This window comes from Aspergillus fijiensis, assembly GCF_003184825.1.
Source record: "Aspergillus fijiensis CBS 313.89 unplaced genomic scaffold BO72scaffold_39, whole genome shotgun sequence".
Taxonomy (NCBI): Eukaryota; Fungi; Ascomycota; class Eurotiomycetes; order Eurotiales; family Aspergillaceae; genus Aspergillus; species Aspergillus fijiensis.
In genome coordinates, this window is record NW_024469015.1 from 267317 (window position 1) to 292730 (window position 25414).

The 25414-nt window shown below is 54.1% G+C and overlaps 12 protein-coding genes across 12 annotated transcripts; 4 read left to right on the forward strand and 8 right to left on the reverse strand.

Moving 5' to 3' along the window:
• Positions 1–442: 442 nt before the first annotated feature.
• Positions 443–2700, reverse strand: BO72DRAFT_478924 (SET domain-containing protein). The gene is made up of 4 exons (XM_040947543.1): positions 2275–2700; positions 1552–2141; positions 883–1471; positions 443–823 (listed from the first exon to the last, which is right to left on the reverse strand). Exons 1-4 carry the CDS (start codon positions 2611–2613, stop codon positions 698–700), a joined length of 1644 nt encoding a protein of 547 aa, XP_040799351.1. The 5' UTR covers positions 2614–2700; the 3' UTR covers positions 443–697.
• A 240-nt stretch (positions 2701–2940) lies between these two features.
• BO72DRAFT_449935 (uncharacterized protein) lies at positions 2941–3695 on the forward strand. The gene is made up of 2 exons (XM_040945130.1): positions 2941–3439; positions 3525–3695. The coding sequence occupies exons 1-2, from the start codon at positions 3074–3076 to the stop codon at positions 3534–3536; spliced, it is 378 nt and encodes a 125-aa protein (XP_040799352.1). The 5' UTR covers positions 2941–3073; the 3' UTR covers positions 3537–3695.
• Positions 3638–5643, reverse strand: BO72DRAFT_449937 (Ygr210 GTPase family protein). Its single transcript, XM_040945131.1, has 11 exons — positions 5532–5643; positions 5405–5462; positions 5323–5332; positions 4983–5251; positions 4803–4896; positions 4714–4745; positions 4446–4657; positions 4183–4388; positions 3948–4127; positions 3777–3897; positions 3638–3718 (listed from the first exon to the last, which is right to left on the reverse strand). The coding sequence occupies exons 1-11, from the start codon at positions 5565–5567 to the stop codon at positions 3692–3694; spliced, it is 1245 nt and encodes a 414-aa protein (XP_040799353.1). The 5' UTR covers positions 5568–5643; the 3' UTR covers positions 3638–3691.
• A 471-nt stretch (positions 5644–6114) lies between these two features.
• BO72DRAFT_449938 (uncharacterized protein) lies at positions 6115–6911 on the reverse strand. The gene is made up of 3 exons (XM_040945132.1): positions 6622–6911; positions 6510–6559; positions 6115–6424 (listed from the first exon to the last, which is right to left on the reverse strand). The coding sequence occupies exons 1-3, from the start codon at positions 6749–6751 to the stop codon at positions 6251–6253; spliced, it is 354 nt and encodes a 117-aa protein (XP_040799354.1). The 5' UTR covers positions 6752–6911; the 3' UTR covers positions 6115–6250.
• Positions 6912–7055: 144 nt separating this feature from the next.
• BO72DRAFT_408539 (fumarylacetoacetate hydrolase family protein) lies at positions 7056–8358 on the forward strand. Its single transcript, XM_040942384.1, has 4 exons — positions 7056–7249; positions 7302–7856; positions 7937–8033; positions 8098–8358. Exons 1-4 carry the CDS (start codon positions 7222–7224, stop codon positions 8303–8305), a joined length of 888 nt encoding a protein of 295 aa, XP_040799355.1. The 5' UTR covers positions 7056–7221; the 3' UTR covers positions 8306–8358.
• A 2155-nt stretch (positions 8359–10513) lies between these two features.
• agdC (putative alpha-glucosidase) lies at positions 10514–13943 on the forward strand. Its single transcript, XM_040939415.1, has 7 exons — positions 10514–11080; positions 11140–11747; positions 11806–12049; positions 12105–12176; positions 12232–12705; positions 12761–12869; positions 12927–13943. The coding sequence occupies exons 1-7, from the start codon at positions 10870–10872 to the stop codon at positions 13831–13833; spliced, it is 2625 nt and encodes an 874-aa protein (XP_040799356.1). The 5' UTR covers positions 10514–10869; the 3' UTR covers positions 13834–13943.
• Positions 13944–15673: 1730 nt separating this feature from the next.
• On the reverse strand, positions 15674–17588 carry BO72DRAFT_408543 (proline dehydrogenase family protein). The gene is made up of 2 exons (XM_040942385.1): positions 16812–17588; positions 15674–16721 (listed from the first exon to the last, which is right to left on the reverse strand). Exons 1-2 carry the CDS (start codon positions 17387–17389, stop codon positions 15872–15874), a joined length of 1428 nt encoding a protein of 475 aa, XP_040799357.1. The 5' UTR covers positions 17390–17588; the 3' UTR covers positions 15674–15871.
• Positions 17589–18545: 957 nt separating this feature from the next.
• On the reverse strand, positions 18546–19844 carry BO72DRAFT_174346 (copper acquisition factor BIM1-like domain-containing protein). The gene is made up of 4 exons (XM_040939416.1): positions 19524–19844; positions 19145–19458; positions 18696–19084; positions 18546–18576 (listed from the first exon to the last, which is right to left on the reverse strand). The coding sequence occupies exons 1-3, from the start codon at positions 19735–19737 to the stop codon at positions 18881–18883; spliced, it is 732 nt and encodes a 243-aa protein (XP_040799358.1). The 5' UTR covers positions 19738–19844; the 3' UTR covers positions 18546–18576; positions 18696–18880.
• On the reverse strand, positions 19750–20391 carry BO72DRAFT_174360 (uncharacterized protein). The gene has a single exon (XM_040939417.1). It carries the CDS (start codon positions 20285–20287, stop codon positions 19952–19954), a length of 336 nt encoding a protein of 111 aa, XP_040799359.1. The 5' UTR covers positions 20288–20391; the 3' UTR covers positions 19750–19951.
• Positions 20392–20991: 600 nt separating this feature from the next.
• Positions 20992–22676, forward strand: BO72DRAFT_449944 (WD repeat protein). Its single transcript, XM_040945133.1, has 6 exons — positions 20992–21359; positions 21582–21693; positions 21784–21850; positions 21918–22258; positions 22314–22440; positions 22494–22676. Exons 1-6 carry the CDS (start codon positions 21056–21058, stop codon positions 22644–22646), a joined length of 1104 nt encoding a protein of 367 aa, XP_040799360.1. The 5' UTR covers positions 20992–21055; the 3' UTR covers positions 22647–22676.
• Positions 22677–22724: 48 nt separating this feature from the next.
• On the reverse strand, positions 22725–23608 carry BO72DRAFT_449945 (type 1 glutamine amidotransferase domain-containing protein). Its single transcript, XM_040945134.1, has one exon. It carries the CDS (start codon positions 23539–23541, stop codon positions 22783–22785), a length of 759 nt encoding a protein of 252 aa, XP_040799361.1. The 5' UTR covers positions 23542–23608; the 3' UTR covers positions 22725–22782.
• Positions 23609–24019: 411 nt separating this feature from the next.
• BO72DRAFT_529494 (uncharacterized protein) lies at positions 24020–24999 on the reverse strand. Its single transcript, XM_040950244.1, has 3 exons — positions 24620–24999; positions 24469–24536; positions 24020–24378 (listed from the first exon to the last, which is right to left on the reverse strand). Exons 1-3 carry the CDS (start codon positions 24786–24788, stop codon positions 24331–24333), a joined length of 285 nt encoding a protein of 94 aa, XP_040799362.1. The 5' UTR covers positions 24789–24999; the 3' UTR covers positions 24020–24330.
• Positions 25000–25414: the final 415 nt, after the last annotated feature.

Sequence of the window (25414 nt, forward strand, 5' to 3'; positions counted from 1 at the left end):
TTAGCTCTTACCGGACCACCTAGAGGTAGTCCTAGCTAGTGTATCTGTTTTAGAGTAGAAATACAAAGATTTATATTTCAGCTAGATTACAAACTTCCCAGGTACCTTAAGATCTGTGACTGTCTTGATATGTTATGTATTGAGGAGAGAAGAATCTCTCTACCACTGGAAAGACATGGGCTCTCGGTAACAGCCTATGAGCGGATGGATAAAGATGTATTGATCAAGTGATTGATTGATCAAAGAACATAAGGTCAATAATGAAAGAGAGAACAGGAGAAGGGAGCCAGAAGGAGAGGAAATCCACCGCTTGCTCCGTAAGGAAGACGCAGTCGCCTCCTCGTCCTTGTCGCCACAGCATACGACGTAGTGACTTTTGGTTTCATATATTCTACTGAAGCCCCAATTTACTTCCCGTAGTCTGAAGAAATATTTTGATATTCAAATATACTTAGTTTTATTAATGTAGTGGTAGCTTGATTATTCAGGTAGCCGGCTCAGATGTTTAGCAGTTCACCTAGGAACTATGTTACGTCACTTGAAGGCCTATAACTACCTTGATACGATACCGCTACTGATCGAATCGATACTGCCACGCCGTACGCCTATGGCTTGTCTTGAGTGGACTAGACTTCTATACCTAGTCCAGTCGTCTTTTCGACGGTCGTCTTTCCAACGGAGTCCCTCAGGATACGCATCAAGAAAAATCGTCTTCAACGTCTTCAGACTGCTGCTGGCTGGAGACATCCTCCGCCCCTGCCGTCTCCGGCTGCTGCTGCCCCAGATACTGACTGACCGCCGGACTGGCCATGAGCTCATCTCTCTGCAACACTCCAGTTAGCAAGGCAATCGCAAGATAAACATGCCTCAGAGGCAACATACCCGCATGGCCAAACCCTCAATCCCCCGACCCAACAAATTCATCTCCAACACCCGTAACCGTTTAATCATATCATAAACATCCGGCCTGAACATCGCCCGCATGTCCTCATTCTCATCGATTTCAAACACCATCAGCCCCGTCTCCCTGAGCACCCAAGCCTGCGTCTCCAGCCTCTCAAGAATAAGTACCACCGCGCGAAGCTGAATGATATCCCAATGCGGGTCCGCACGGAGCAGCTCGCTGAGATGAGCCGAATCCCGCAACTCAGCCCCCTTCCACAGAGCCTTCAGCTCACGCCCCCCATCATTGGTCTGGAGGACCGTGAAATCCAACCCATCCTCCTCATTCACACACGCCCACCAGATGATCGAGCTTTCCCAGGCCGTGGTGGGGGCTGACTTGGAATCTGTAGCCGAAGTATACACCCGCACACCCGGTGGCTCCTTACAGAACGCCTTCTTAACGACCTTCAGCGGATCATCGTCCGGAATATCCAGATCCAGGAAGACCTGCTTCGCATCGGCGGTCTCTCGATCCAGAAAGCCGTAAGAGAAGATCATCTCCGACGCGGGTTTCTCGTCGCCGTACCTTTTCATGTCCAGAGTAAGCCCCATACCTTCACTCAACCAGCCCAAGCCCTCATACTATGCGACATGATGAAAACTCACGAGATAGTCACCTCTTCCCCGGCACGCACTCTCTTCCCGTACCGCAACTGCAGCACCACATTCCCCTCCGCATCCTCATCGTACAGCGCCTTGACCGTCTCTTCAGAGCTATGATTCGCCATGTCAATGCAGGGCACCATCGCATGCCCGCTGGTCGGGAGATCGACCATCCGGGACCGATACAGCGCGTCGACGTATTTCCAGTCCTCGAGTGTCAACCGCGCCGCCTCTTCTCCAGCAACGTCATCATCACCATCACCTTCAAGATCATCACCGCCAGGATCAGCATCCTCGCCACCCCACCAAACCTCCCTGCACCAGTCAATCCCCCGCGTCGCCTCCCGCAGCCGCGCAAACTCCTTCTCCAACGCCGCCAGCTTCGCATGCACCGCCAGCCGCAACGAGGTCCCGCGCAGCAGCTCCAACTCCGCCTCCGAGTAGAACGTGGGCAGCGGAATCTCCCGCGGCATGTACTTCATATACTCCGTCCAGGGGCCCGCCACCCCCACCGCTTGGCTTTGGCCCGTGCAATCCGGACTGGAGTGGGTGATCTGCATGAGCAAGAAGATCAAGATCGCGCCGCGCGGGGTCTGGCTTCTTTGGTTAGCATGTCTCTCATATAAACCACCGAGCCCAGCCCCCCGTCCCCTCGAGTCCAGAATTTCTAGAACCAGAAAACCCCCGGACTCAGGATAAGAATAAAGAACAAGGGGAGAAACATACCCGAGCAAACTCCCCAACAGCCTCCAGCACCGCCCTCAGCCGGCCATCCGACTTGGCATACCCATGCACCGTCTCCAACGACAGGATCAGATCCGGGGGCACCTTCAACAGGACCCCCGTATCCACGGCGCCAAGGGCGGACTCGCCCCCGGCGCAGTCCTCTGTGGCGATGATCCCTGTGCCTTTGTTGCTGTTGCTGCTGCTGCTGCTGCTGTTGCCCAAGGTATCATTCTCATGGTGATCCGCACCCAGAGTACCGAAGACAACGCTCTCCACCCCGATTCCATTGAGCTTCACCCACGCCCGCAGCGTCTCGATCGGTAAGTGAGCGCGCTTCATCTTGGCTATTCGAATAGGTCGGTGCTAGAAGCTATCTGCATAGCATTACCTAGCATGCAGTGTATAAGAGGGTGGGGTGGGGAGAAGGGGGATGTTTTGATTTGACGCTGACATTCCGCCCTGCCTCCCCAGTACTCCCGTCTCTTATCGATAAGCACCCCCAGAAACCCTAAGCCCTAGGGTCAAGCTCATTACGGCATGGAGACGTCATGTAGCGCCAAGAACGGTCATGACCCATTACCGGGGTAAAAGTCACTGGATTGACCATGGAGTATATAACCCCAGCTAGGAGGTAGCATTGTCGTTGATGTCATTTTCTCCTATGAATTCGGATCTCTTCCATACAATTACAATCAGTTATAGTTCCAATTTTGCTACCTTCACTTCTAGTGTCGAGTCGAGGTAAACACTACGAGCCAGAATTCTACAACCCCAAGAGCATACCTACGAAACCGCAAGAATGTCCCTGTTCACCACGACACGCATCGCTTCGAGACTCCCCGGTCTGCTCGCGAGGCAGCAGCAACAAGCCCTTAGGATTGCCGCCCCAGCCACCACGGCGCAAGCCCGTCGGAACAGCTCATGGGTGGGCACCAAGGCCGAAGACCACGCCGTCAACCGGACTAAGAAGCGCGACACGACCGATGTCTCGACCGATGCCTCGGCGGCCGGGCAGGAGGACCGAGAGTCGAGCTACGGGGTGCCGGACAGCTCCAAGCAGGGGGGCGCCACGGAGCGCGGGGGACTGAAGCACGAGCGCAAGGCCAAGAAAGAACATCCGAAGGCGCCGGAGCCGGTCATCGGGATGAATGATGAGAGAGGACAGGTATTTTGCACACCCTTACTTTCTTGTTGATGTGATGTAATCCCGGCGTGTTGGGGCAGATTCGGCTAATTCACCTATCTCTCAGCGAGGTCACTAAATATCAACGGACGAGGATTGCTGGCTTCACGCCAGTCGTTGACACTACTTGTTTTTGCAGTTGAAACGCTCGTGTTCTCTTCGTGATAGTAGCATCATCTCGGTTTATAGTTTCATTATCATGTTCACTGTACATAGATTGTATTCGGGGGGAATCTATCGGCCAGGTTTGAAAGAAAGAATCTAAGAAAGGCAAGATTAGTCTGTGCATGATCGGTAAACAACCACAGAATCCCCTTACGTCGTGTTTCCCAACTTCCACAATTTCGTCCTCGGAGACACGAGTGCCACCGATTCCTTCGATGTATGAGATGGGGACATCTCCCATGACCTTGCGGGCAACGTCGCCGACTGTGCTGTTTCTACTCATTGTCAGCACATTCCCTGTTAGCTTGATCCAGTGACTACTCACTTGCCCACGAGGACACAGTCTCGGAAGACTGCCGTCCCAGCTCCGGATGAGAAGGTATGGATATTGCGGACAGGGAACACGGGTACAAGCCCCAGGAGTTCCGCAGCACGCGAAAGACACTGGACAACACCGGTGGACCCGAATCGATACAAAACCATATCTTTCAAGTTTTCGACACGCCTGGGGGTCTCAGGGTTAGCTTTTCCATCGACAGGTCAGGTTCGGTGTGTCGTACGTTTTCAGCTTCTCGTCCATCTCCTTGAGGCCACCTCCATCCGGATCACCCATATCAATCAGGTCCTCTCGCATATCTACGAACTCGCTTCCTTCAATGTATTTGATATAGCCCTGTTTTGCAAGTCGGCGCAGGAAAACTTCCGAGATGGCGGAGCACAGCACGATCGACTTCGGATCTTGCATCTTGGCGATCTTGCTGATATTCTAGCGCCCCGCATATTAGTCCAAGGGCACATCCATCCAGAGCGGGGAAGCACACACCTTGTCCGCATCGGGATGGTCGATCTTATTCAAGGCAAACACGGTAGGGAACTTCTCGTCGATGAAAGTCGTGACCACCTTCTCCACTGTCTCATCCGACCAGGCCTCCAATGGCTCCTTGAGCGCCAACTTATCCAGGCACCGTCCAACGATGGAGGATGTACTTCCGTAACCGGAGAACTGAGCCTGCAATGTATCCACGGCCGTTGATTCTAGCGGGAGCGTCAGAAAGTCTGCCACGAATTCACCCACCACGCCGTCAACTCACTTGTAGCCACATGTCTCCTCTTGATCGATCCCCTGGGGTTACAAAATCAGCTTCTCCATCTACTCTGCGATTCCAAAACGCGACCGTACCATTTCTGCATCAAGTTGCCCAGCACCCATCGCACGATCTCAGAGTGAAGCCACTCGATATCTTGTGAGGGGTCGTAGCCTCGGGTGGCCTTGCCTGCAGACATCCGGTCAGCCCTTTTCAGTCCACCAAGTTACCCCTCGAGGCCCAATCAGCTGAAGCCCCCGGATATGTGATTGTACCTTCTGCATCCGTCGTCCCGCTCACATCCACCACGTGAATCAGCGCATCGGCATGGCGCAGGTCGTCCAAGAATTTATTCCCCAAGCCGCGGCCCTGGTGCGCGCCCGGAACCAGACCAGCTACATCCAAGAGCTCGATCGGCACCGAGCGGCGGCCCTCCACGCAGCCTCCGTAGTTCGGTCGGCATTTGTCGGAAACGTTCAGTCTTTGGCAGGCGCATTCGATTTGAAGATAACCGATAGCGCGCTGGGGATCGATGGTGGTGAATCTGCGGCAGGAATCAGCGCTGTTCGGTGGACGATTGACAAATCGCCTGGGGGGGTGGGTGTCAAAACGCACGGGAAGTTTCCTAGGCAGTGGTTATGATAGTAAGTATACGATGAGCGCCGAAGAGACTAGCTGCAGTAGCAGCAGAACATACCAACTTTGGAGGAAGCATCGGTCAAACTGTTGAGGGTGGTTGACTTTCCGCTCGACGGCTACAGGTTCCCCTCATTGGAATCAGCAGTGGATCAGAGGGTGGGTGGCATGGAGAAGATAAAAAAGACCTTTCCCACCAAGCCGATCAATGGATCTCTTGGCATCTTTATATATAGTATCCCAGGTGTAGATGAAGTGCACGACGACTCGGAAATAAGTAAATAGTTCTTTTGCGTCCAGGTTATGATGGGTTTCGTTCGAAAAAGCATTTCTGCAGGAGCGGGGAAACATTCAATTTCTGCCGGCTGTACGAGGAAGGCGGTCTGGCGGTCTGCGGCCTGCATGACCGTTTTGAGATACCGCGGCGGTCACTGCACACATCACCACCCCCGGTCTCGGTTTCGAAGGGCTGGAATCACGATTTAGTGGGAGAGCTGGCAAGTCTGGAGGCTGCTGGCTCTTATTAGACAAGAAAAGCTTGCAGGACATGTATCAGAGCACGAGACAGAGCACGAGACTGTCCATACTCACCTGCATGGTAATCATCCTGCAGTGTCTTGTTAGTATTCTTAAAATACCTATTGCGGTTCATATGCATAGCGTGCCCAATTGGTGAGATGAGCAATCCTTTTACACGGGAACATCTATAAAGTGACAGGTACCGCTTTACAGCCGCTAGCCACAAGCCTCAGCAGTCAAGTACAATCATGATGCATGGATTGCGTAGTCGCGATTTCGCAGACATTGTTGGGAAGTAAACTATATACAGGACGTAGAGTATCATCAATTCCACCACATAATCTGTGAGTTGCCCCTGGCACCCTCACACCTCAGGAATCGTGTCCAATTAAGCATCCAACAACGGAGGGACCTTCTCGACAAGGTATTCGACGATGGCATCGGGGCCGCGCTCGACCTGGAGGCCTTCGGGGATGGCGTGGAGCTTGATGGTGGGGTTGATCGAACGAGCAATGGAGTGGATCTCCTGAGCCTGCTCGGCAGTCCACATGGAAGCGCTGAACTGTAGATCAAAGTCAGGACACATACCAGAGGTAGAAAGTCACCCGCCAGCGAACAGGTGCTCGCGGTGGAGGAATTCAACTTACCAGAACGTCAGGCATGTGCTCCTTGACCTTGGGTTCGACCTCCTCGATCTCTGTTCGAGCTCGTGGTCAGTCAAGTACATGACAAAGACATTCAGACAATCAGTTCACTCACTCTCGCAGTTGTCAACGTGGATGATAGTGTAGCGGTCCTTGAGAGCCTCGATAAGGCGGCCGATCAGGCGCTTGGCTCTCTCGGGAGCAGTGTTGACGGTGACGAGACGGAAGGGGCCCTTGGGAGACATGATGACTGATTTTTAGAATGTGCTTTGATTTGGATTCCTACAAAGTTGCGACGGCGTACCTGGTAGCCTTTTAAATCAGCGCAGAGCGCATTGCGAGTTCGCCGCTTTCTCCGACCGAGATCCCCGCTGGCGACATCCCCACAACCGCGGCGTGGGGAAGTGTTGAAGTGGGCTGTTTAGTGTAAAGTGTACGGAGTAGCAGTCAGCCATCGCCGGGTTTCGTCCGAGAGAGAAGAGAGTTCAAGTCACCAAACGGTTCAACCACCTCCGAACTTCCCACCCGGCCTCGATTCGCCATTTGCCCCACCTCTTATTTTTACCCCTCCCCGCACCAGAAAAGAGGGGTGGCAGCTGCGATGTCGGGGTAGTTATATGCCGCATTCCTCTTAAAAGCGTGGAATCCACTGTTCTACACATCTCCCACGTTCGCATCATACACTCACATACCTTGCACTCATCCTTCATTCACCATGTCTAAAATCGCATCCACCTTCTCGCGTATGTGAACGGTCCGAACAAGAAAATCCTTCAGCTGCTAACCCCCCACCAGGTCTTGTGCGCTTCGTTCCTAAGTCAAATCCATCCAAGATCCTTATCGGCGAGCCCGTCGATGCCTCCATTGATGTGGGTTTGGCCGTCTACAAGGGCCAGGAAGTCGCTGTGCGACCTTTCTCCGGCACTTCGGTCCTGAACCCCGGCCAGAAGACCGACGCGACCGAGACCATCGAGCGCATTCTTTCCCCATTGGCACAGAGCGAAGTCGGCACCATCCGGTGCATTGGCTTGAACTATGTCTCCCACGCCGCTGAGATGAAGCTGGACATTCCCACCGTCCCTACGCTGTTCATGAAGCCCCCGACGGCACTCTCGGACCCGTGGCCCGCTCCTACCGTCCTGCCCAAGATCACACAGAAGGACAACACCGGTGACTACGAGTCGGAGATGGTCATCGTCATCGGCCGTAACGCGAAGGATGTGAGCGAGGAGGAGGCGCTGGACTACGTGCTCGGATACACGGCTGCCAACGACGTCTCCAGCCGGACCTCCCAGATGAACCAGAGCCAGTGGTGCTTCTCCAAGGGATTCGATACCTCGTGCCCTATCGGTATGCATGACCTCCCTGCACCAGAAAGCACACCCTCGACCTCATCATAGCAGCATATCTCTGACTCGGATTGAAAATAGGTCCCGTCCTCGTCTCCGCCGCCCAAGTCCCCGACGCCAGCAAGCTCCACATCAAGGGATCCAAGAACGGCAAGGTCCTGCAGGACTGCCCTCTCACGTATGTTTGGCTGATGGTCCTGACGAGTCGGCACGCAATATAGAAGCTAATCATTTGTGTATAGTGACCTGATCTTCAGCGTTCCTCAGCTCGTCAGCTTCCTATCGCAGGGCACCACCATCCCCGCTGGAACTATCATCCTGACCGGTACTCCCCCCGGCGTGGGCGCTGCCAAGAACCCCAAGGAGTTCCTGAAGCACGGCGATGAGTTTGCAGTTGAGCTGCAGCCTCACGTCGGCACGTTGATCACCAAGATCGAGAATCAAGCCTGAAATGCCATAGCAAGTTTACGATAGTATAGATAATAGATTTTGTCAAGCGTGTGCCTTAATGGAGCGATTCGTAACGTAGCATCTCCTTCTAATTTCAACCTTCCCAAATAGCTCAGAGTAGGTCGGATAGGTTACGTGCAAAACCGAAGCTTAGTCGGTTAGCATACTCGCCGCCCGCTGTACATCATGCGTAATGCCTTCTCGCAGTTCCATGCTTCATGATGGGCAAAGCATTGCCGGCATTTCCGTCCACTGGATGCATGCCGATGCGTACGTAGCTTCGAGGCCACATCCCCACGATGACTAATTCAGCTCCCCACAATCGCAGAACACAGCAGTTGCCGTGCGCCGGAGAGATGCCAGTGCTCCGGTGGTTGAGATTGATATGAGGCAAAAGCTGTTCTTGATCCATTAGAACCCTGGCTATTCTTTACCATTGACTCCGAGGACCGTCAGTGTCGATAAGCGACCTGTTCACACACATTTCGTGATATTCTGATCACAAGGTTATGTGCAATCGCAATCTGAACCGCTGCGCGCCCGGGTTATCCGACCGGATAGGGTGGGTAAAATCAGTTCCGCCGGAATTAATCAGTCCCGAGGGCCGACCGGCTCGGGTTCCCGCCTTTGCGATAAGGACAAACCGACGACTTGCAGTGCACATGTTAGCAAGCAAAACAACCCAACCAAACAATTCCTGGTTCGATCTAGTGAGATGGGTAGATTTCCCGGGGGAATATCTCTGTGGTAACCAAGACAAATATTCATGTCTTCATTGGTAGCAAGTCTGCATGAGATTGTTGCTACCAGCTCTTCTACATATTCCAACCCTCAGGCTGAGCTAGGGGGGTTCTACCTGCACGGCTACTACGGCGATGATTACTATCCTGTCAAGTCTCTCCTACATAAAGGAAGCCATCTCCTTAGACGTCCTTACACTCGAAGCACAAACGATACGCCGTCCAAAGCGCCTCCTCCACGTCACACGTCCCGAAGACTTCCCCAAGCCCCCGACCACCCCATCTAATCCCAGTCCCCGCACTTCACCCGCTCCGCCCGACCACCCAGCACTATGTGCAATGGCAAACCCCCAACGTCCGTCGGCCGGTTTTTGTCCATGTCCTCCACAGATAGTCCCGCTAAATCTCCGTAGGTATTGGCGTCCTGAAGCTACGGTTCGGCCCCGGAGGACTTAGCTGATATCGGGGTCTATCTTGACACGGGCGCTCAGAAAGTTTTGTAATGATTTCCGGGGGTGATGAGCCCCGTAGCCTCAGCAAATCAGAGATGAACGCTACCGCTTTTCCGATGTACTTGCAGGTGCGAAAAGGGGCTTTTTATTAGCAATATCGGGTCACTAGACTGCTCACAAGGTAGACATCAGTTTCAGGGTTCTTCGAGGAATCGCTCTGATGTAGCGATTTGACGGGTTAAGGGTCAGTCAGGCGCGTCGGTGATATATCAGCAGCGATGGGCGAAGAATTCCCACCAGGTAGTCCTAGTAGGTTTGATGGGTGCACGTTTAGAAACACTTCTCAGTGCTCTAGAACTTCTTTTGTGCAGGCTTACTGACCACTAAGGGCGGAGTATGGGAGACGCCATGGTACACAAGCCATCGTTGAGTTGGCTGTTGTGGTTGAAGTATTTTCCTCTTTGGGTAAGGCTCGGTTTACTTGCATCTCCCAGTCCGATCCGATCCCGGGCCCAGTTTTGGCACTGCTTCCTCAACTATGCATGTCTCTGGGCCACCCAGTTTTAATCTCAATCCATGGCGATGATCAGTATCTATACAATATTGCCTTTCTTTCGCAGCACACACAGCTGAATTCGAACGCCGATTCCAACCACTAACTTCTCCTATCTGTTGTGATGCAATGGTGTTCGTCTTACGGCCCGTGCTGGCTCCACGTCGGCTGCAGCTGCAGCAGCCAAACTTTCCCCTCACCTCAGCTTAAGGGTCCCGACCTCCCAATTATTGCCTGCACCGCACCTGTCGCTTGAGTGCCACCAGAAAAAGAACAAGCGACGTCACAAATGATACATACCTATGCAACCATCCATACCACGCTGTGAGGTGGCCGGCTCTGACGGATGCAAGCCACCACCGCAGAAGCCCAGCCGACTTGCTCCCCCCCCCGCATGAGTCCCAACTTCCCAAATCACTAGTGGCGATGATCCCCGATAATTGACCGAAATAGTCTTGGAAAAGGGTGCCAATTACCTCGTTAAGGGTTCGGACTCCGCTCTACCCCAACCTCGGCCTTCCTACTCTAGTCTAACCTGCCTCTTGGCAGCAACTTCTGGACTTTGAGTCGCGGCCTTCGTCGGCAAAATACCTGACTGAGATGGTCTTGGCATCAGAACATTTTCGAACATGGTGAGGGCTGGTGGGGTCAATGTTGTACTGCAGCCTGCATTTTGATGGCCTTGGATCAACATGCCCTGCATCCGTTGTCAGCAAACTCTGACCGAATGCATGCCTATATATACCCTGACAATCGGGCGCCGATCTCACCACACTTTCTCAAGCAACGCTGTTCCCTAAGGCACGCTCTTGACTGAGGATGCTAGGGTCCTTGTTTGTTCTCGTCCCCCTTGTGGGCGCTGCAGCTATCAGATCGGAGGCATCTCACCATGACTGTCCTGGCTACAAGGCCTCCAATGTCAAGAAGGATACGAACTCTCTAACGGCAGACCTGACTTTAGCTGGCTCGCCCTGCAACAGCTATGGCACGGATCTGCGTGACCTCAAGCTTCTCGTGGAATATCAAACCGGTATGAAATGCTTCAAAACCGGGGTTTGTGTTGCGGAACTCGCTCACAGTTCTCATTAGATGAACGTCTCCATGTAATCATCTACGATGCCGATGAACAGGTATACCAGGTTCCCGAATCTGTCCTTCCCCGCGTGGACGGGGACAGCGGGTCCAGCGACACATCGGCGCTTGATTTCGACCTCGTCGAAGAGCCATTCTCGTTTGTCGTTTCAAGAGACGACGAGGTACTCTTCGACTCCTCAGCATCGAACCTCGTTTTCCAATCCCAGTATCTGAACCTGCGCACCTGGCTTCCCGACGAGCCCTACTTGTACGGTCTTGGCGAGCACTCAGATCCTATGCGCTTGCCCACAGACAACTACACCCGCACGCTCTGGAACCGTGACGCTTACAGCGCGCCCAACGGGACCAACCTCTACGGCAGTCATCCGGTCTACTACGACCACCGTGGCGAATCTGGAACCCACGGCGTTCTGCTACTGAACTCCAACGGGATGGACATCAAGATCAACAAGACCGACGACGGCCAGCAGTACCTCGAATACAACACTTTGGGCGGCGTCTTTGACTTCTACTTCTTCACTGCGCCTACTCCTAAAGAGGCGAGTATCGAGTATGCCAAGGTCGTGGGTCTTCCGGCAATGCAGAGTTATTGGACTTTGGGCGTACGTTTTCCCCGCCCCTAGGATTGTGATTCACAAAAATGGCTAACTTTTGTTTTAGTTCCACCAATGCAGATACGGTTATCAGGATGTTTATAATGTAGCAGAGGTGGTGTACAACTACAGCAAAGCAGGAATCCCCTTGGAAACCATGTGGACCGACATCGACTACATGGATAGAAGAAGAGTGTTCACTCTCGACCCGGAGAGATTTCCCTTGAACAAAATGCGCGAGCTGGTCACTTATCTGCACCGTCACGACCAAAAGTACATTGTGATGGTTGATCCCGCAGTGAGCGTCAGCAGTGAGTACTTTCAGAGCAGCATTCTCGATTGCAAGTGCTGACAGTCCGTTCAAAGACAACTCGGCATATACCACTGGTGTAAGCGAAGGCGTCTTCCTCCACCACCAGAACGGAAGTCTATACGAGGGTATTGCCATCCTTCGCAACCAGTGAAGTATTCAAAGCTGACCTGCAACAATCAGGTGCCGTCTGGCCCGGCGTGACCGTCTACCCGGATTGGTTCAACCCCGATACCCAAGATTTCTGGAACGCGCAGTTCGCCGAGTTCTTCAATGCTACCGCGGGAGTTGACATCGACGGTCTGTGGATCGACATGAACGAAGCGTCGAATTTCTGCCCTTACCCGTGCGCGGATCCGGCCGCGTTCGCCATCTCCGACGACCTGCCCCCTGCCGCACCGGCTGTTCGGGCCAGCAGCCCTCGCCCACTACCTGGGTTCCCGCAGGACTTCCAGCCTTCCGCGTCGAAGCGATCTTCCGTCAACGGCCAGGGAACCAAAGGCGTGAAGATCGGGCTAGCCAACCGCAACCTCACCGATCCGCTCTACAAGATCCAGAATGCAGCCGGAGTCATCAGCATGAATACCATCCAAACCGACATCGTCCACGCCGGGGAGGGCTACGTCGAGTACGACACGCACAACCTTTACGGAACGAGTGAGTCCAACTACAGTCCTTCAATCTCTGAATCACGCTAACCACATGATCCCAGTGATGAGCACGGCGTCGCGCGATGCGATGGCCACGCGCCGTCCCAACGTCCGACCCTTCATTATCACCCGGAGTACCTACGCAGGAGCGGGATCGCACGTTGGACATTGGTACGCCACCCCTCCCCCACTCACTCTCATAAACCTCCACATCCTAACCCACAGCAGGCTAGGCGACAACATCAGCGACTGGGCGCACTATCGGATCTCGATCGCGCAGATTCTGGCCTTCGCCTCGATGTTCCAAATTCCGATGGTCGGCGCGGACGTGTGCGGGTTCGGGGGCAACACGACGGAGCAGTTGTGCGCGCGGTGGGCGGCGCTGGGGGCGTTCTACACGTTCTACCGCAACCACAACGAGCTGGGGGACATCTCGCAGGAGTTCTACGTGTGGCCGACGGTGGCGGAGGCGGCGCGCAAGGCGATCGACATCCGCTACCGGCTGCTCGACTACATCTACACGGGGCTACACCGGCAGTCGCAGACGGGCGAACCCTTCCTGCAGCCGCTGTTCTACCTGTACCCGGCGGACGAGCGCACCTTCACCAACGACCTCCAGTTCTTCTTTGGGGACGCCCTCCTCGTCAGCCCCGTGACCCAGGAAAACACGACCTCCGTCGACGCGTACTTCCCCGACGACGTCTTCTACGATTGGTACACGGGCCGCGCGGTGCGCGGCCGCGGGGCCAATCTCACCCTGACGGACGTCGACTACACGCATATCCCTGTCCACGTCCGCGGGGGCAGTATCGTGCCCGTGCGCTCGGCTAGCGCCATGACCACGACCGAGGTCCGGACCAAGGGCTTCGAGTTGCTCATCGCCCCTGGGTTGGACGGCACCGCGTCCGGCAGTCTGTATCTCGATGACGGGGACTCGGTCGAGCAGGCCACCGCGACGGAGGTGACCTTCCATTACAGCCGGAAGGGCCGCGAGCTGCGGGTCGCGGTGGCGAATGCCGGGTCCGAGTTGCGGGTCGAGAAGGTCACGGTGCTGGGGGAGGGGGAGGGGCAGTCGGGCAAGAAGACGCATGGGGATGGGTTCAGTCTGCGGTCGTCGCTGAAGGTGCAGCTTTGAGGGGTGGGGTCGTGGGCCATCGGCTTCTGGTCTGAATCTTGGGTCAAGGACTAGAATAGTCGACGTGGACTGCGCGGCCTCTCCGCGTTGAATTTTATACACTCACCCTAATATATGCAAGAATCCGACAATCAACTCCAGTTGCGACAGTCATCGAAGCACTTCCAAAGAAAGAATTGAAGTAAAGAATCCAAAATAGAAGAACCCATTCAGCCCGAGATGCAAAGGATAAAAAGAAGAATCAATCGAAGTGCATGGTCTTATCGGAGAATGAATGCTAGAGCAAACTTTGTTTTTTTTTATTTTATTTCATTTTCCATATTTTCTATTTTGATTTTTTTTTTTCCGTTTGCTTTTAGGTCCACCTCAAACCTCAGCGGTTAACTGTCATCTTCAGTATACATACACAGAACAATAATCCCCAAAAGGCATCTTCATTGATACCTTGAGACTGTATAGCTGAAACCCATCTCCCCTTGAGCTTCTGAACAAAGGGAGTTTGTTTCCATGATTCGATCCGGGTTCGTCCAGCCCAACCATTAATGTAGATGTAAGAGCAATCCAACCCAGGGGTTCTTGTTCATCATAGCAGCCTTAGTTCCTATCCCCGTCCCTGTCTTCATACAACTTAGCGAGCGACGCACTACCGACGAGGATCCATCAAGCCATCCTAAATCTGCCCTGGCCATATCAATGCCTACTTGAGGTGTCCTCAAAAAGCGGCGAAACTGACGTCTACGTCCGGATGCGGATCCGCTGATGCCCCAAATAAGGCCGAGACAGATGTATTCATATCTAGGTATGACCAGCCGCATGGGGTCCGGGTCCTCCTGTCTATACAGTACAAAGCTCAACGAGCAAGCCCGCGTCGGTCGAGAGTAGGTAGCATCCCGAACTGCAATGGGTCTGGGTCTACAGAATCTGCACGACCCTGGCCCGGTCAGCCTGCGGCGGGACCAGAGTCAGGCTGTTTGGGACCTCCTCCCGATCTGCTGAATCCCCGTCCGGCATTGAGCGGTCCGTGCTCGTGCTATTCGTGTTTAAGGTGCCGTTTAACCGACAACCCTTACATTGGGGATATTGTCCGGTTCGGTTCTGGAAGTCGCCATGCGGGAAGAGGGAAGGATAGGATACGAGAATCGGTGGTCTGGCACACAAAGCTCAGGAGACTGGGTCGAGCCATTGGTCCAACCCTTCACATTCATGCTTGCCTTTGATGGTGGGACTGGAAGCCGCCGCGTATCATCATCGCGTTCTGAGTCTCCTCGTCGCCATCCACGTCGTCTTCTAGTCCATCCGTCCTTTCCGGAGGGAAAGCCTTCGCCGTTGATGACGGACCAACGAAAGACATCCAAGGATGTCTCTTGCGATGGATGCTTCCTGGTCGAGTGGCTTTGGAGGAAATGGTCCTAGACCTTAGGCACGGAAAGAGTCTATGTCCGGCGTGGCGGGAGCGTGTTGTGTTATTGTGGCGAGCAAGGTTGGGGAAGAAGCAAGACCCTAAGATAGTGAGAAGGGCTGGGCGGATCGTCCACTGACTGACCTGGGTGGGAGACTCCCCGCTCTCTGGGATGCGTCGTCGGATCCTGAATCTAGTCCGTTTGCTGATGAAGCTGGCTGTGACATTCTCTGTCCTGTCATTTTGTTGATAGGGGAAAGAATGATTGGCGGTTTCACGCTGCAGGGTCTTTGAGTAAATGTAGTGTCGATGTTTGTGTCAGTTGACTGGATCGGCCGCAGCTCAAACACTGATAAGTGGGTGTTTCTAGTGGTATACAATGTTCGCAGCCAAAGAACAAACGATACGACTACGAGGAACAGCCCAGAAGACCAAAGGAGTAATATCAAATCTTGATCTCATTCAAGTCACCAAAGAAAGATAAGAAAGTTTGATGCTAACGCCATCTAAAATGCAATGAGACGCTCAGGGACTCAGACCGAAACCAGACAGCAGAAAAGGACGCCAATATTCTCAACACGCAAGAGAGAAAAGGATATAATCCGCAGAAAAAGCAAGCACAGTCATAATCGTAGAGCATCAGTTGCGCAGACCGAAAGCCCGACGCGCCCGACGTCTCAACTCCCCCATCATCGCCTCCTGGGACTGCTTGGTGCGGCCGACGGCCTCGGTGTTCTCGACCGCGCGACGCATCAGGAATCCCATGCACTCCTTGACGGTACCCCAGGTCAACAGCTTGTAGACGTTGGGGGACTCGATGGCAGCGGCGCCCTCCCCACCAGGGAAGCCCTGGAGGAGCTCGCAGCTGACCTCATCGGCCATACCCTGCAGCTGGGCGTAGCTCAGATCCACGCCCTGGGACTCGCCGGTGGCGGCCTGATTCATGCGGATGGCGTGGGCCTTGCGGACGGAATCGCGGTTGTGGGTGGCGATGATTACGTTCAGCGGGGGCAGCTGCTCGGTGTGCTTGTCGGAGGCCGGGCGGAGCATCGCGTTGTAGCGGCGGGTCAGCAGCGCCTCGACGACCCCGTCGTAGCACGCGTCCGTGTCCTCCTTGACGTCCCAGATCAGCTGCCGCGGCTCCGTCTTCAGGTACGCGCCGCGCACCAGCTTGACGCCGGCGGTGAAACCGTTCTCGCGGGCAAACTCCAGGTGGCGAGCGATCGTAGCGGGCGTCGACTTTAGGTAGGCCTGGTAGGTGTTGAAGAAGATGGCCTTGCCCGGGGTGCGCGCGTTGCAGTACTTCTGGTACCGGAGCGCCCAGTTCTCGATCCCGTGCTGCACGGCCTGCTCCTCGGCGTCGACGAGCAGGCGCGCGTTGCGCGCAATCGCCAGGTCGCAGACTTGCTTGATGGCTTTGTCCATTTGCTCCGAGGGGTCGGACTTGTTTTGCAGGTAGTGGAGGACTTGGTGGCCCATTCCGGTCCATCTTTTTGGGGGGGGGGAGATTGGTTAGCTTAGGTTCACAAGGTTTTAGGTTGTTTTCAACATTTGGGGCGAGACGGAAAGGGGAGCATACTTGAGAGCCACGAAATCACCCTCCTGGGCCATATCTACCGTCTTCAGGGTGCCGTCCAGCCAGGTCTGGATCTCCTCGCGGGCGAGCTGCTCATCGAACGGGTCGACCTGTCCCTCGCCGACCAGGACCTCGCGCGCGTAGCCCAACAACACGCCCCGGTAGCCCAGCGACTTGATGTCGCGGATGGAGCGCTGCACTTCGACCTTGTTCTCTCCGGCGTTGAACTGCTTGTAGATGGTGTGCTTGACGACGGCGTTAAGGAGCGGGTTGCGAGCCACGTCCAGCAGGGCGGACTTGGGGTGGGCCAGCGTCGACAGGGCGAAGATGCATGGTTTCAGGAGCAGCGACGAGGAGGAGACGGAGAGGATGACGAGCGAGCGGAGGACGGTTGACAGCGGCAGTTTGGCCAACGGAGTGGAGGAGGAGGTGCTTTGGAGAGACGCGGAAACCTGGTGTTGCAGGGTGGTGGTGGAGGAGACGGGCGAGGCGGCGACGGACTTTGCGTTGCTGGTCCGGCTGACATAGCGGCGGCCGGGGGCGCTGGCGAGCGCCCGCATCGGGCGGCGAGCGGCCTTCATTGTGTTTGTGTTGTTTATCGATAAGGTGGAGAGGGTGGTAGAGTAATGTATGGTCTAGTAAGAGGATGAATGAGGATGTATGAGAGAGAAAGAGGGACAGTTTCTAGTGTGTAGTGTGTAAAATAGTCTAGAGATGAGAAGACCAGAAGTTGTACTTGAGAAAGAAGAAGAAATTTAATTCTTTGTCGTCCTACAGTCCTGTATAGATAGTTCTCTGGGAACTGATAAAGGGAAGGGGGGAAGGGGAAATCCGCTCCAGTAGCCGGTGGAAACCGGGCGGTTCCTCCTTGCCGGTCGCCGCATTACTGCTTCTTCTTACATTATTACTATATCGACCGAGATCTATGAAGTGGCAGCAGCTGTAGCAGCTGCAGCTCCAAACCCAATGCCGGTTGTACCCATTTCTTATTATTCATAAGCAGTCTAGGGGGCGGCAGCTGGACACATGACTATTCTTATTAAGTTCTAAGTATGTGGATGTACATCTACAATTGCCCCCTCGTGATCGCCTCGTGATCGCCTCGTGATGTCAACCCGCATCTTTTAAAGGAGCAGATTGCTCAACTTGGTAAAACTTGTGTCATGAATCGGTGGCAAATCCAAGAACCGTGAATTGGATCAGGTCCAATGAAACCATTCTCAATCTTTGATGAACCTCTCCCCCTCTTCCTCCCCTGGTGCATTGATTCAACATTGACGTCTCGAAAAGTGCTTGATGCGTTGATGCATGGGTCGGAGGCGAACTCCAATCCCCAAAGATCTGTATGGATCGGCAGGCGATAAGCTGATTAGAGTCGATAAGAAGTCCGCCGGTGGACGGGCCGGTTGGTTCAACTGCCCCACCGGAGTTCAAGTGGCTGAACCGGCCCGGTTAAGCGAGCTCGACAGAGAGAAAAAAATGGCCAGGCACGTGCCCCCCGCTGGTTGCAAAGGCGGTTGATTCTCGGGGTATTGGAGACCGGGGTCATTATCCGTCTTATCGGGATACTAACTAACTGTAACATGTCTGAGGCGATAAGGAGGGCTTACCTTGGAGATGTTGCCATTCTACGAGAACGCATGCACACAGATTCAGCGTGTTGCTTGTTTTGCACTATGATCATGATCCCGTAAGCGTTACGCTTGAGAACAGCCTCGGTTCCTAGTCCGGTCAACCGCGGAAAGCATCTCCGCGACATCGCCGCGGTCTCGAGCTGACTTAGCTTGGCTACGTCTTTCCATGGTGTACGCCGATAGTCCGAGCATCGGACTCACTAGCGATACGCGACATTGTTCACTGACAATCATCAATGGTATTAAGTCGTACAAATGACAGGGATGTACCCGAGACGTACCCGAGGTCATCGTATAGTCGTCAACGCCTAAATAGCAGGCGGATTATGCATTCATGCAACCAACGTTCAGAACTAAACCAAAAAGCCAGTCGCGGCTGAGGGTATGACAAGAATAGGTGAACACTAAAAAGAACAAATGCTAAGAAGGTTCGACTCGTTATAAGATCCATGCTCCCAGGGCCATCGCCAGCAGCACCGAGACGATTGGCGCCTGGCTAGGGCCATGCAGTGGGGCGACGCTAGTCGCCGTTAATGAGCTTGAGGCGAAGACATATTTGAAGCCGATGTCCGACGAGTTGAAGCAGTTGTCCTTGGTCACCTCGGCGACCTCGTCGTCTTCGGCAAAGGTGATATCCACGCACTAGGATCAGACACGATAAGCGGGTGCTTCGAAATATCCATCAGCGATGATGATACTCACATCGTACAGAGATGCGCCGTGTTTGGCCACCTCGACAATCTGGATGGTGGCGTTGTCGCCCACCTTGGGGCTGATATCGGCTGGCAAGGGCACCTGCGGCAGACAGATCGTGCCCGGGTACGGGTTGTTGCTGGGGCCCGTGATCTCGAAGACGGGAACCATCGGAAGACTCATGTTGTCAGGGACCGTCCCCAGGCCCATGTTGATATACATGAAGGCCGTCGAGTGACCCTGGAACCAGCCGGGCTGAAGAGCGATCGCGCCTCCGTTGACGGGCCATTTGGTACGGTTCGTCGACGTAGGCATCCCACCACCTGAACAGTTGTATTAGCGATGAGGATGCTTGGCAAAGATAAAAAGAGCAGGTTGTCAAGCATACACGGGTAGATCCATTGCATCCCATAGGGATAGACGTATGAGCCGTTCTCCCATCCAACACCCAATCCGTTTGTCTGCTGCACCGTGCCGTTGGTGTGCAGGTTGTTGCCACGATAGCCGGGATAGGTGATGATACTGTGGGCGTTCACCAGACTGAGCGAGAGCAGCGTGATCGCTGCGATACACCGCGATATCGACATCTGGAAGGCATTCATGTTGTCTCAGTTGGGAGTGCGAGCCGCGAAGGGGCGCCAAGCTCAGAAAGGAGGAGAAGTGAGCGAAGCGGCAAACAACTGCAGACCAAGAGATCTATACGCTCCAGTCAAAGCTTGCCAGCAGCTTTTCCGAAGGTTTCAGTCCCAGCGACTGAAGGAAGCAGTTCAGTTCGGGAGCAGGAATGAGAATCATTGAAACACAAGCCACCGTGAATCAGGAGGGTTGGCGGGAGTTTTTGAGTGCCAGACTGAGGGCATGGGCAGTTCCTGCGATGGCGCTTGCATGGTGAGGATGGCGGGGACTGCAGGTCCAGTCTGACGAGTCAAATCGCAGAGCACGATGTGATAACGCCCGCAGCGACGACCATCCAGGGTCACTGTTCAGGTGGAAGACTGTCCAGTCTGGCGAGCCAGAGGCCATGCGTTGCACCCGAGAGGCGGAGAGACACAGTGACTGGGAGCTTGGGATTGGTTTATCATTCGGTCCAAGACACGGGCCTGCAAGAGGCATCACGTTGGCCGGGTTAAAGATGGCGTTCTGGGATGTCATTCGTGGAGGGGCGATGTTGGTAGCGCCCGGATCGGAGGCTAGAAAGAGGAGAAATGCGGGCGCTATTGGGCCTGGGCGCTTAGAGATCAACTGCCAAAGGTGTGACAAGAATAACCATGTCACCAGCACTGCAGTCTGTAGTATGTAGCAACCTTAGCGTCAATGTGAACAATTGCGAAGCGGCATTCACAGGTCGGGTTCGGTAGGAATTAGTCTTTTGGCCTGGTTAACCAGGCAGCCAGGCTTCCCCGCTTCAACATCCCCAGCGGATCACACAGCTCGGCGTGAGATTGTTTATCCCTGCTACTAAGCACAAGCTGCATAGAAGCTGTTGGCTGCTGCTGCTGCTGTAAACTGTTGGACTAATTACAGAGAATCTATCCACTAATATAAGAATAACCTGACATTCACAGTGTCGGTTATCACGTGATATGTAATGGCTATGATGCAGTCACATGACTATCTTGACTGCTGCGATGCAGTGGGCGCTGTTAGAACAGATTCATCTGAATACAAACTTACTCAAAAGGCTTCAGAAACACTGGAAGCAGATCTGGTCCAGCGCCGTTTCCTGCAAAGCTATTATTCACTGTTTCGAAGAAAGGAGTCAACCCCGATGAAGCTGCAAGTAGCACACCCACACAAACAGTGCAAACACGGACCACTGTTATACCGCCTTCCATGATGGACCGGAAGATTTCAGATCCATCGCAAAAGATCTACTCAACGAAGTATAGAAGAAGGATTGCTTAAATTGTCTGTCTAACCATGCACACGCTCCAAGCGGCGGCGTCATCGTCACTGTCCCTGGCCGAGGGCCACTACATTTACTCCATTGCCGCAGCAGGTCCCGGGTCATTCGCCGTAATCTCATCGGACGACTCGCTGCGGGTTTTCAGTGCGGATGGCCTCGGCCATTCATCCATAGTCACCCCGAGTGCCCACGAGGTGGTGACCTCGCTAAGAACCTACGATGCGGGCCAGCAGCTTCTGGCCACCGCGGGACGAGATGGCAGGGTCAAGGTCTGGGACTTGCGCAGCGGGAAGAAGCCCGCCGTAGAAATGCAACCCTGTAAGTTGTTTTTTCTCCTACGTATCTACGGTGATCGTTTTTCTTTTCTTTTCTTTTGCCCCTGTTAGCTAGGTGTCAGATGGGGCGGGAGAAACTCCCTTGGGTAGCCGTGAGAAGTCACGAGTTGCCTGGCTCACTATGTGTAAGGAGTAATGCGGGGGAGCCAAGTATTGTCTGTTATGTATTGCAAGTGTTGGCTTACCCTTCTCGTTGTCGCGATAGCAATCCAGGCTCCCGTACTTTCCATTGCGTGCTCTCCGCAAACCCATGATATTGCTGCAGGAACCGAGCTTGTTGCGTCGAATTACGGACAGCAAGCCGTGGTCGCCTTTTGGTAAGTGCGCCAAGCATCTGACTTTGTGTTGGGGAAGACATCTGCAGATGGCATCGTTAGACAAGGTTCGCAGCACACTAACAGCAACAGGGACATCCGATCAGCAAATCAACCCCGGTTGGAATATGTGGAAAGTCACAACGACGATGTGACCGAGGTTAGTAGCCTGCCGCGTTGGATGTCAAATTCAATCCTTCGTTTTCCCCTGCTAAAATGCATGACAGCTCCAATATCACCCCACCCGCAGCCATATCGCACTCTCCGGCAGTACGGACGGGCTGGTCAACATCTACGATACTACCATCACCGATGAGGATGAGGCGTTGGTGCAGGTCATCAACCACGGCTCCGTGCATCATGCCGGGTTCCTGGACGAGAAGACCGTCTATGCCCTCAGTCATGATGAGGATTTCGCGATCCATCCCACGACCAATCCGGATGACCAGACCTCGGAGGGCGCTGAGCCCATACAGTTCAATGACTTGCGAAAACCGCTCAACTGCGAATACATTGTGCAACTGTGCCAGAACAGTCAGGGCCAGTACATCGCCGCAGGCAACAAGCTGTATGCATACCCACCCTTTCCGACCCGTGCAATGATTTTGAGCTGACTTGAACAGCGAGCAACGGTTGGACCTGGTCCCACTTGTGTCCTCCCCATCGTGGCAATTCGATCAGAACAACTCGTGGCGTCTTCCAGGCGCTCACGGTGAAGAGGTTATTCGATCAGTCTATGTGGATGAGCAGGTAGATGATATCTCTCCACGAAATTCCCTTACGTCAGCTAACGCCGTGTCTAGTCTCAATCTGTTTTGACCTGCGGTGAGGACGGGTTTGTCCGTGTCTGGAAGCCGGAGGATGGGGATTCGACAACGCAAGCGGACGGCTCGGCCAAGGGAACGCGACAGAAGGAGAAACGATCCAAGAACAAAGATAGATTCAAGCCTTACTAGACTCATGAAACACGCTTCTTACATGTTGTCTTACCGGCTCTCATATTAATCCTTTTCACACGCAGCAGATCCATGTATCATCATATCATCATTACACTAATCATTAATATGTACAACAGTCAACACCAACCAGCCCTCAAACACTGATCATCTTCAAGAACCGCTCGCCCAACTCATCCGCCGCCATGGGATTACCGCCGGACACCAACTCGCGATGGAGGGTAGTGTAGCCGACCTTCTCCGACAAGCCCGTCTCCATGACGGCGCCTTCCTCCCTCAAGCGCGACTCGACCTTCTCGACCTCCCCCCCGAGCAACGTCTCCATCGCCTTCTCCTCCACATCACTCCACGAGGCGACACGGTACCCCTTGTAGACGAAGTCGCCGTCCCCGGCGAACTTGGTGCTCAGCAGCGCATACGGCCCGTGGCAGATCACCGCCGTCGGCTTGTTCTCGCGGTGGAAGTAGCGCAGGATGCGGCCGAGGTCCGGGTTGTCGCCGAGGTCCGCCAGCGGCGCGTGGCCGCCGGGGATGAACACGCCGGCGAAGGAGGCCAGCTCCTCGTCGCTGATGCTGGCGAGGGGGCGCGGCCGGCCGAACCCGTTCTCGCGCTTCATGCGCTCGATGAGCGCGTTCTCGCGCCGGCGCTCGTAGAAGTTGCCCGCGAAGGCCAGCAGCGACTCGCTGTTGGGGTCCGGGACGGGCTCCTGGCCCCGGGGCGAGGCGAAGGTGACCTCGTGGCCGGCGTCGAGGAGCTTCTGGAGGGGCTTGGCCAGCTCCATCAGGAAGAAGCCCGAGGGCTGGTCGACCGTCTGGCCGGCGTCGGCGCCGGAGGTCTTCTTCAGCGGGAAGGAGTTGGCGTCGCTGAGGACGATGAGGACCTTTTTGGTGGGCATTTTGGATCGTAGTGCTGTGGTGATATCGGTTATAGGCTGGAGATTTTGGAAGGATAGTTTGGTAGAGCATTGGAGGTGTCCATAGTGTGCGGTATAAGTATTGTTGATTTCGAGGGTTGGGCGGGGATGACATCCCGATGACGTACTGTTACACCCATCTCAATGATTCTCCAACGCAGTCACTCTTACGTTACTGTCAGGTACACTACTCCGTAGCCCTATGTGATTAATCATTAGACATGGCAGCTAACGATGTAGCGAAGAAGTGATTTGTTGGGGTTATTCCAAGTGATGCTTACAGCACGGCATGATGTTTCCTACCAAACACGACCTCGGAGCTATCCCGCAACACTCAGATGCAGTTCCCCTCCTGCCTATCGAATTACAACCCACCAACCACCTCGAAAGAATTGGAGTCCAAACATATATGAAGCATACCTAGATGACTTTTGTTAGATACAAAGAGTTCAAACGTTGGAGAACTTCAATAAATCTTTTTTATATTTGAAGGGCTACTGAATTCCAGCAATATGAAAGTCAATTATTTCACCCGAGTTGTATTCCAATCGGCCGGTCAAGGGAGTCTCCAACCCTCACAGACAACAGCCTGCCCAGGGTTCTCTTCTTCATACCTCATTCGAACCGAACCATCAATCCATCCAAGCAGCCTCCTCCAGCGAACTTTTATACCACATTACCCAACGCCCCCCTTCAAATGATCCCCCAATTCAACCCCGACCCTATTCACCACAACCCCCCCACCATACATCCACCAAATGAAAACCCCATCTAATCATCCTCCAACACTCCATCCGCCGTACAGATAAACTTCTGGTTCTAATTGCCCCGCGAACCCTCGAATCAGCATCATGTCTTTCCGTAATATTACCTCTCTCTCCTCCGACAGATTGAGAAGGATGAACTTACAATAGTATAACAACACTTCACCCCCAAGCCATTAGGACACTTGGCCACCGGCTCGGTGAGTTGTTGGCCTGTACGATCGCCATCAGATTAGCCTAGCTCGTCCTCTCACTCAAAGATACATAGCAATTCTGCAAAACAATAGGAAGCATACAGTTATTCCCCTCCACCGCCAGGTTGGTCACCGCCGAGGGCGTGTAGCTGTCGCAGCAGTAGGGGTGCTGCAGCATGCCCGTCTTGTCCTGCGCGAAGGGGCAGTATTCGATCAGGTCGGCGGCGGCGAGGGTGGCGGCTAGGGCGAGGAGGAGGGTTTGGAGGTGCATTTTGGATTTTGGTGGGTTGTTGTGTGTCAGGATGGGATTATTGGAAGGCAGATGGATGGATGGCGTGATTTTTCGTGCGCGCTGGGTCAGGATGGGTTTTGTTGGAAGGTTGGGGGTGGATGCTGTGGCGCTGGGTATGGTATTTGAGGAATTTCTAGGTGGAGCGTGGAGATGGTTGTGGATCAAGAAGGGAGGAAGGGAGGGAACGAGGGGGAAGGGTGCATGTCGCTGGGGGGATGCGGGATGCGTGCGCGTTTTGAGTCAAGATGCGCGTGTTGGATGTAGGTACGCGCGCTCGTGCATCTCCAAGTACATTCGTACTATTGGGTTGGTTTGTTGTTAGGGGTTTTGGCTGGAAGGGTATCCCTTGCGTAGGCGGGTTCAAGGCGTAGCATTGCGGAGGTTCCTTGAGACAGGCTGGTATGTTTTGTGTTTTGATGGGGGAAGGGGGTTCATTCCGCTTTGGCTGGGAGGAAGAAGATGCATTTCTAGACGATGGTTGTCTTTTTCATGTGGAGATATATGATGAGGGTTTGTGGTCGTTGGAGTGTAAGTATAACCTCGGGACGGTGGAGGCAGAAGATACTGAAGATAGCCATATAGCCCTCTAGGGTATGCGCTACAGG

Coding starts and splice junctions, on each gene's coding strand:
- BO72DRAFT_478924 (XM_040947543.1), bottom strand. CDS start 2,613: ATGAAGCGCGCTCACTTACCGATCGAGACGCTGCGGGCGTGGGTGAAG. Junction 2,142..2,274: donor CTGTTGGGGAGTTTGCTCGG/GTATGTTTCTCC, acceptor CAAAGAAGCCAG/ACCCCGCGCGGCGCGATCTT. Junction 824..882: donor TTGAGGGTTTGGCCATGCGG/GTATGTTGCCTC, acceptor GGAGTGTTGCAG/AGAGATGAGCTCATGGCCAG.
- BO72DRAFT_449935 (XM_040945130.1), top strand. CDS start 3,074: ATGTCCCTGTTCACCACGACACGCATCGCTTCGAGACTCCCCGGTCTG.
- BO72DRAFT_449937 (XM_040945131.1), bottom strand. CDS start 5,567: ATGCCAAGAGATCCATTGATCGGCTTGGTGGGAAAG. Junction 5,463..5,531: donor TGATCGGCTTGGTGGGAAAG/GTCTTTTTTATC, acceptor GGGAACCTGTAG/CCGTCGAGCGGAAAGTCAAC. Junction 3,898..3,947: donor GACTGTGTCCTCGTGGGCAA/GTGAGTAGTCAC, acceptor GACAATGAGTAG/AAACAGCACAGTCGGCGACG.
- BO72DRAFT_449938 (XM_040945132.1), bottom strand. CDS start 6,751: ATGTCTCCCAAGGGCCCCTTCCGTCTCGTCACCGTCAACACTGCTCCC. Junction 6,560..6,621: donor CCACGTTGACAACTGCGAGA/GTGAGTGAACTG, acceptor GAGCTCGAACAG/AGATCGAGGAGGTCGAACCC. Junction 6,425..6,509: donor AGCACATGCCTGACGTTCTG/GTAAGTTGAATT, acceptor TTTGATCTACAG/TTCAGCGCTTCCATGTGGAC.
- BO72DRAFT_408539 (XM_040942384.1), top strand. CDS start 7,222: ATGTCTAAAATCGCATCCACCTTCTCGC. Junction 7,250..7,301: donor AATCGCATCCACCTTCTCGC/GTATGTGAACGG, acceptor ACCCCCCACCAG/GTCTTGTGCGCTTCGTTCCT. Junction 7,857..7,936: donor CGATACCTCGTGCCCTATCG/GTATGCATGACC, acceptor GATTGAAAATAG/GTCCCGTCCTCGTCTCCGCC.
- agdC (XM_040939415.1), top strand. CDS start 10,870: ATGCTAGGGTCCTTGTTTGTTCTCGTCCCCCTTGTGGGCGCTGCAGCT. Junction 12,177..12,231: donor GAACGGAAGTCTATACGAGG/GTATTGCCATCC, acceptor TGCAACAATCAG/GTGCCGTCTGGCCCGGCGTG. Junction 12,870..12,926: donor GGATCGCACGTTGGACATTG/GTACGCCACCCC, acceptor AACCCACAGCAG/GCTAGGCGACAACATCAGCG.
- BO72DRAFT_408543 (XM_040942385.1), bottom strand. CDS start 17,389: ATGAAGGCCGCTCGCCGCCCGATGCGGGCGCTCGCCAGCGCCCCCGGC. Junction 16,722..16,811: donor GGTGATTTCGTGGCTCTCAA/GTATGCTCCCCT, acceptor CCCCCCAAAAAG/ATGGACCGGAATGGGCCACC.
- BO72DRAFT_174346 (XM_040939416.1), bottom strand. CDS start 19,737: ATGAATGCCTTCCAGATGTCGATATCGCGGTGTATCGCAGCGATCACG. Junction 19,459..19,523: donor GATGCAATGGATCTACCCGT/GTATGCTTGACA, acceptor ACAACTGTTCAG/GTGGTGGGATGCCTACGTCG. Junction 19,085..19,144: donor ACGGCGCATCTCTGTACGAT/GTGAGTATCATC, acceptor GTCTGATCCTAG/TGCGTGGATATCACCTTTGC.
- BO72DRAFT_174360 (XM_040939417.1), bottom strand. CDS start 20,287: ATGACATCCCAGAACGCCATCTTTAACCCGGCCAACGTGATGCCTCTT.
- BO72DRAFT_449944 (XM_040945133.1), top strand. CDS start 21,056: ATGCACACGCTCCAAGCGGCGGCGTCATCGTCACTGTCCCTGGCCGAG. Junction 21,851..21,917: donor ACAACGACGATGTGACCGAG/GTTAGTAGCCTG, acceptor AATGCATGACAG/CTCCAATATCACCCCACCCG. Junction 22,259..22,313: donor ATCGCCGCAGGCAACAAGCT/GTATGCATACCC, acceptor TGACTTGAACAG/CGAGCAACGGTTGGACCTGG.
- BO72DRAFT_449945 (XM_040945134.1), bottom strand. CDS start 23,541: ATGCCCACCAAAAAGGTCCTCATCGTCCTCAGCGACGCCAACTCCTTC.
- BO72DRAFT_529494 (XM_040950244.1), bottom strand. CDS start 24,788: ATGCACCTCCAAACCCTCCTCCTCGCCCTAGCCGCCACCCTCGCCGCC. Junction 24,537..24,619: donor GGCGGTGGAGGGGAATAACT/GTATGCTTCCTA, acceptor GCGATCGTACAG/GCCAACAACTCACCGAGCCG. Junction 24,379..24,468: donor TGAAGTGTTGTTATACTATT/GTAAGTTCATCC, acceptor CGGGGCAATTAG/AACCAGAAGTTTATCTGTAC.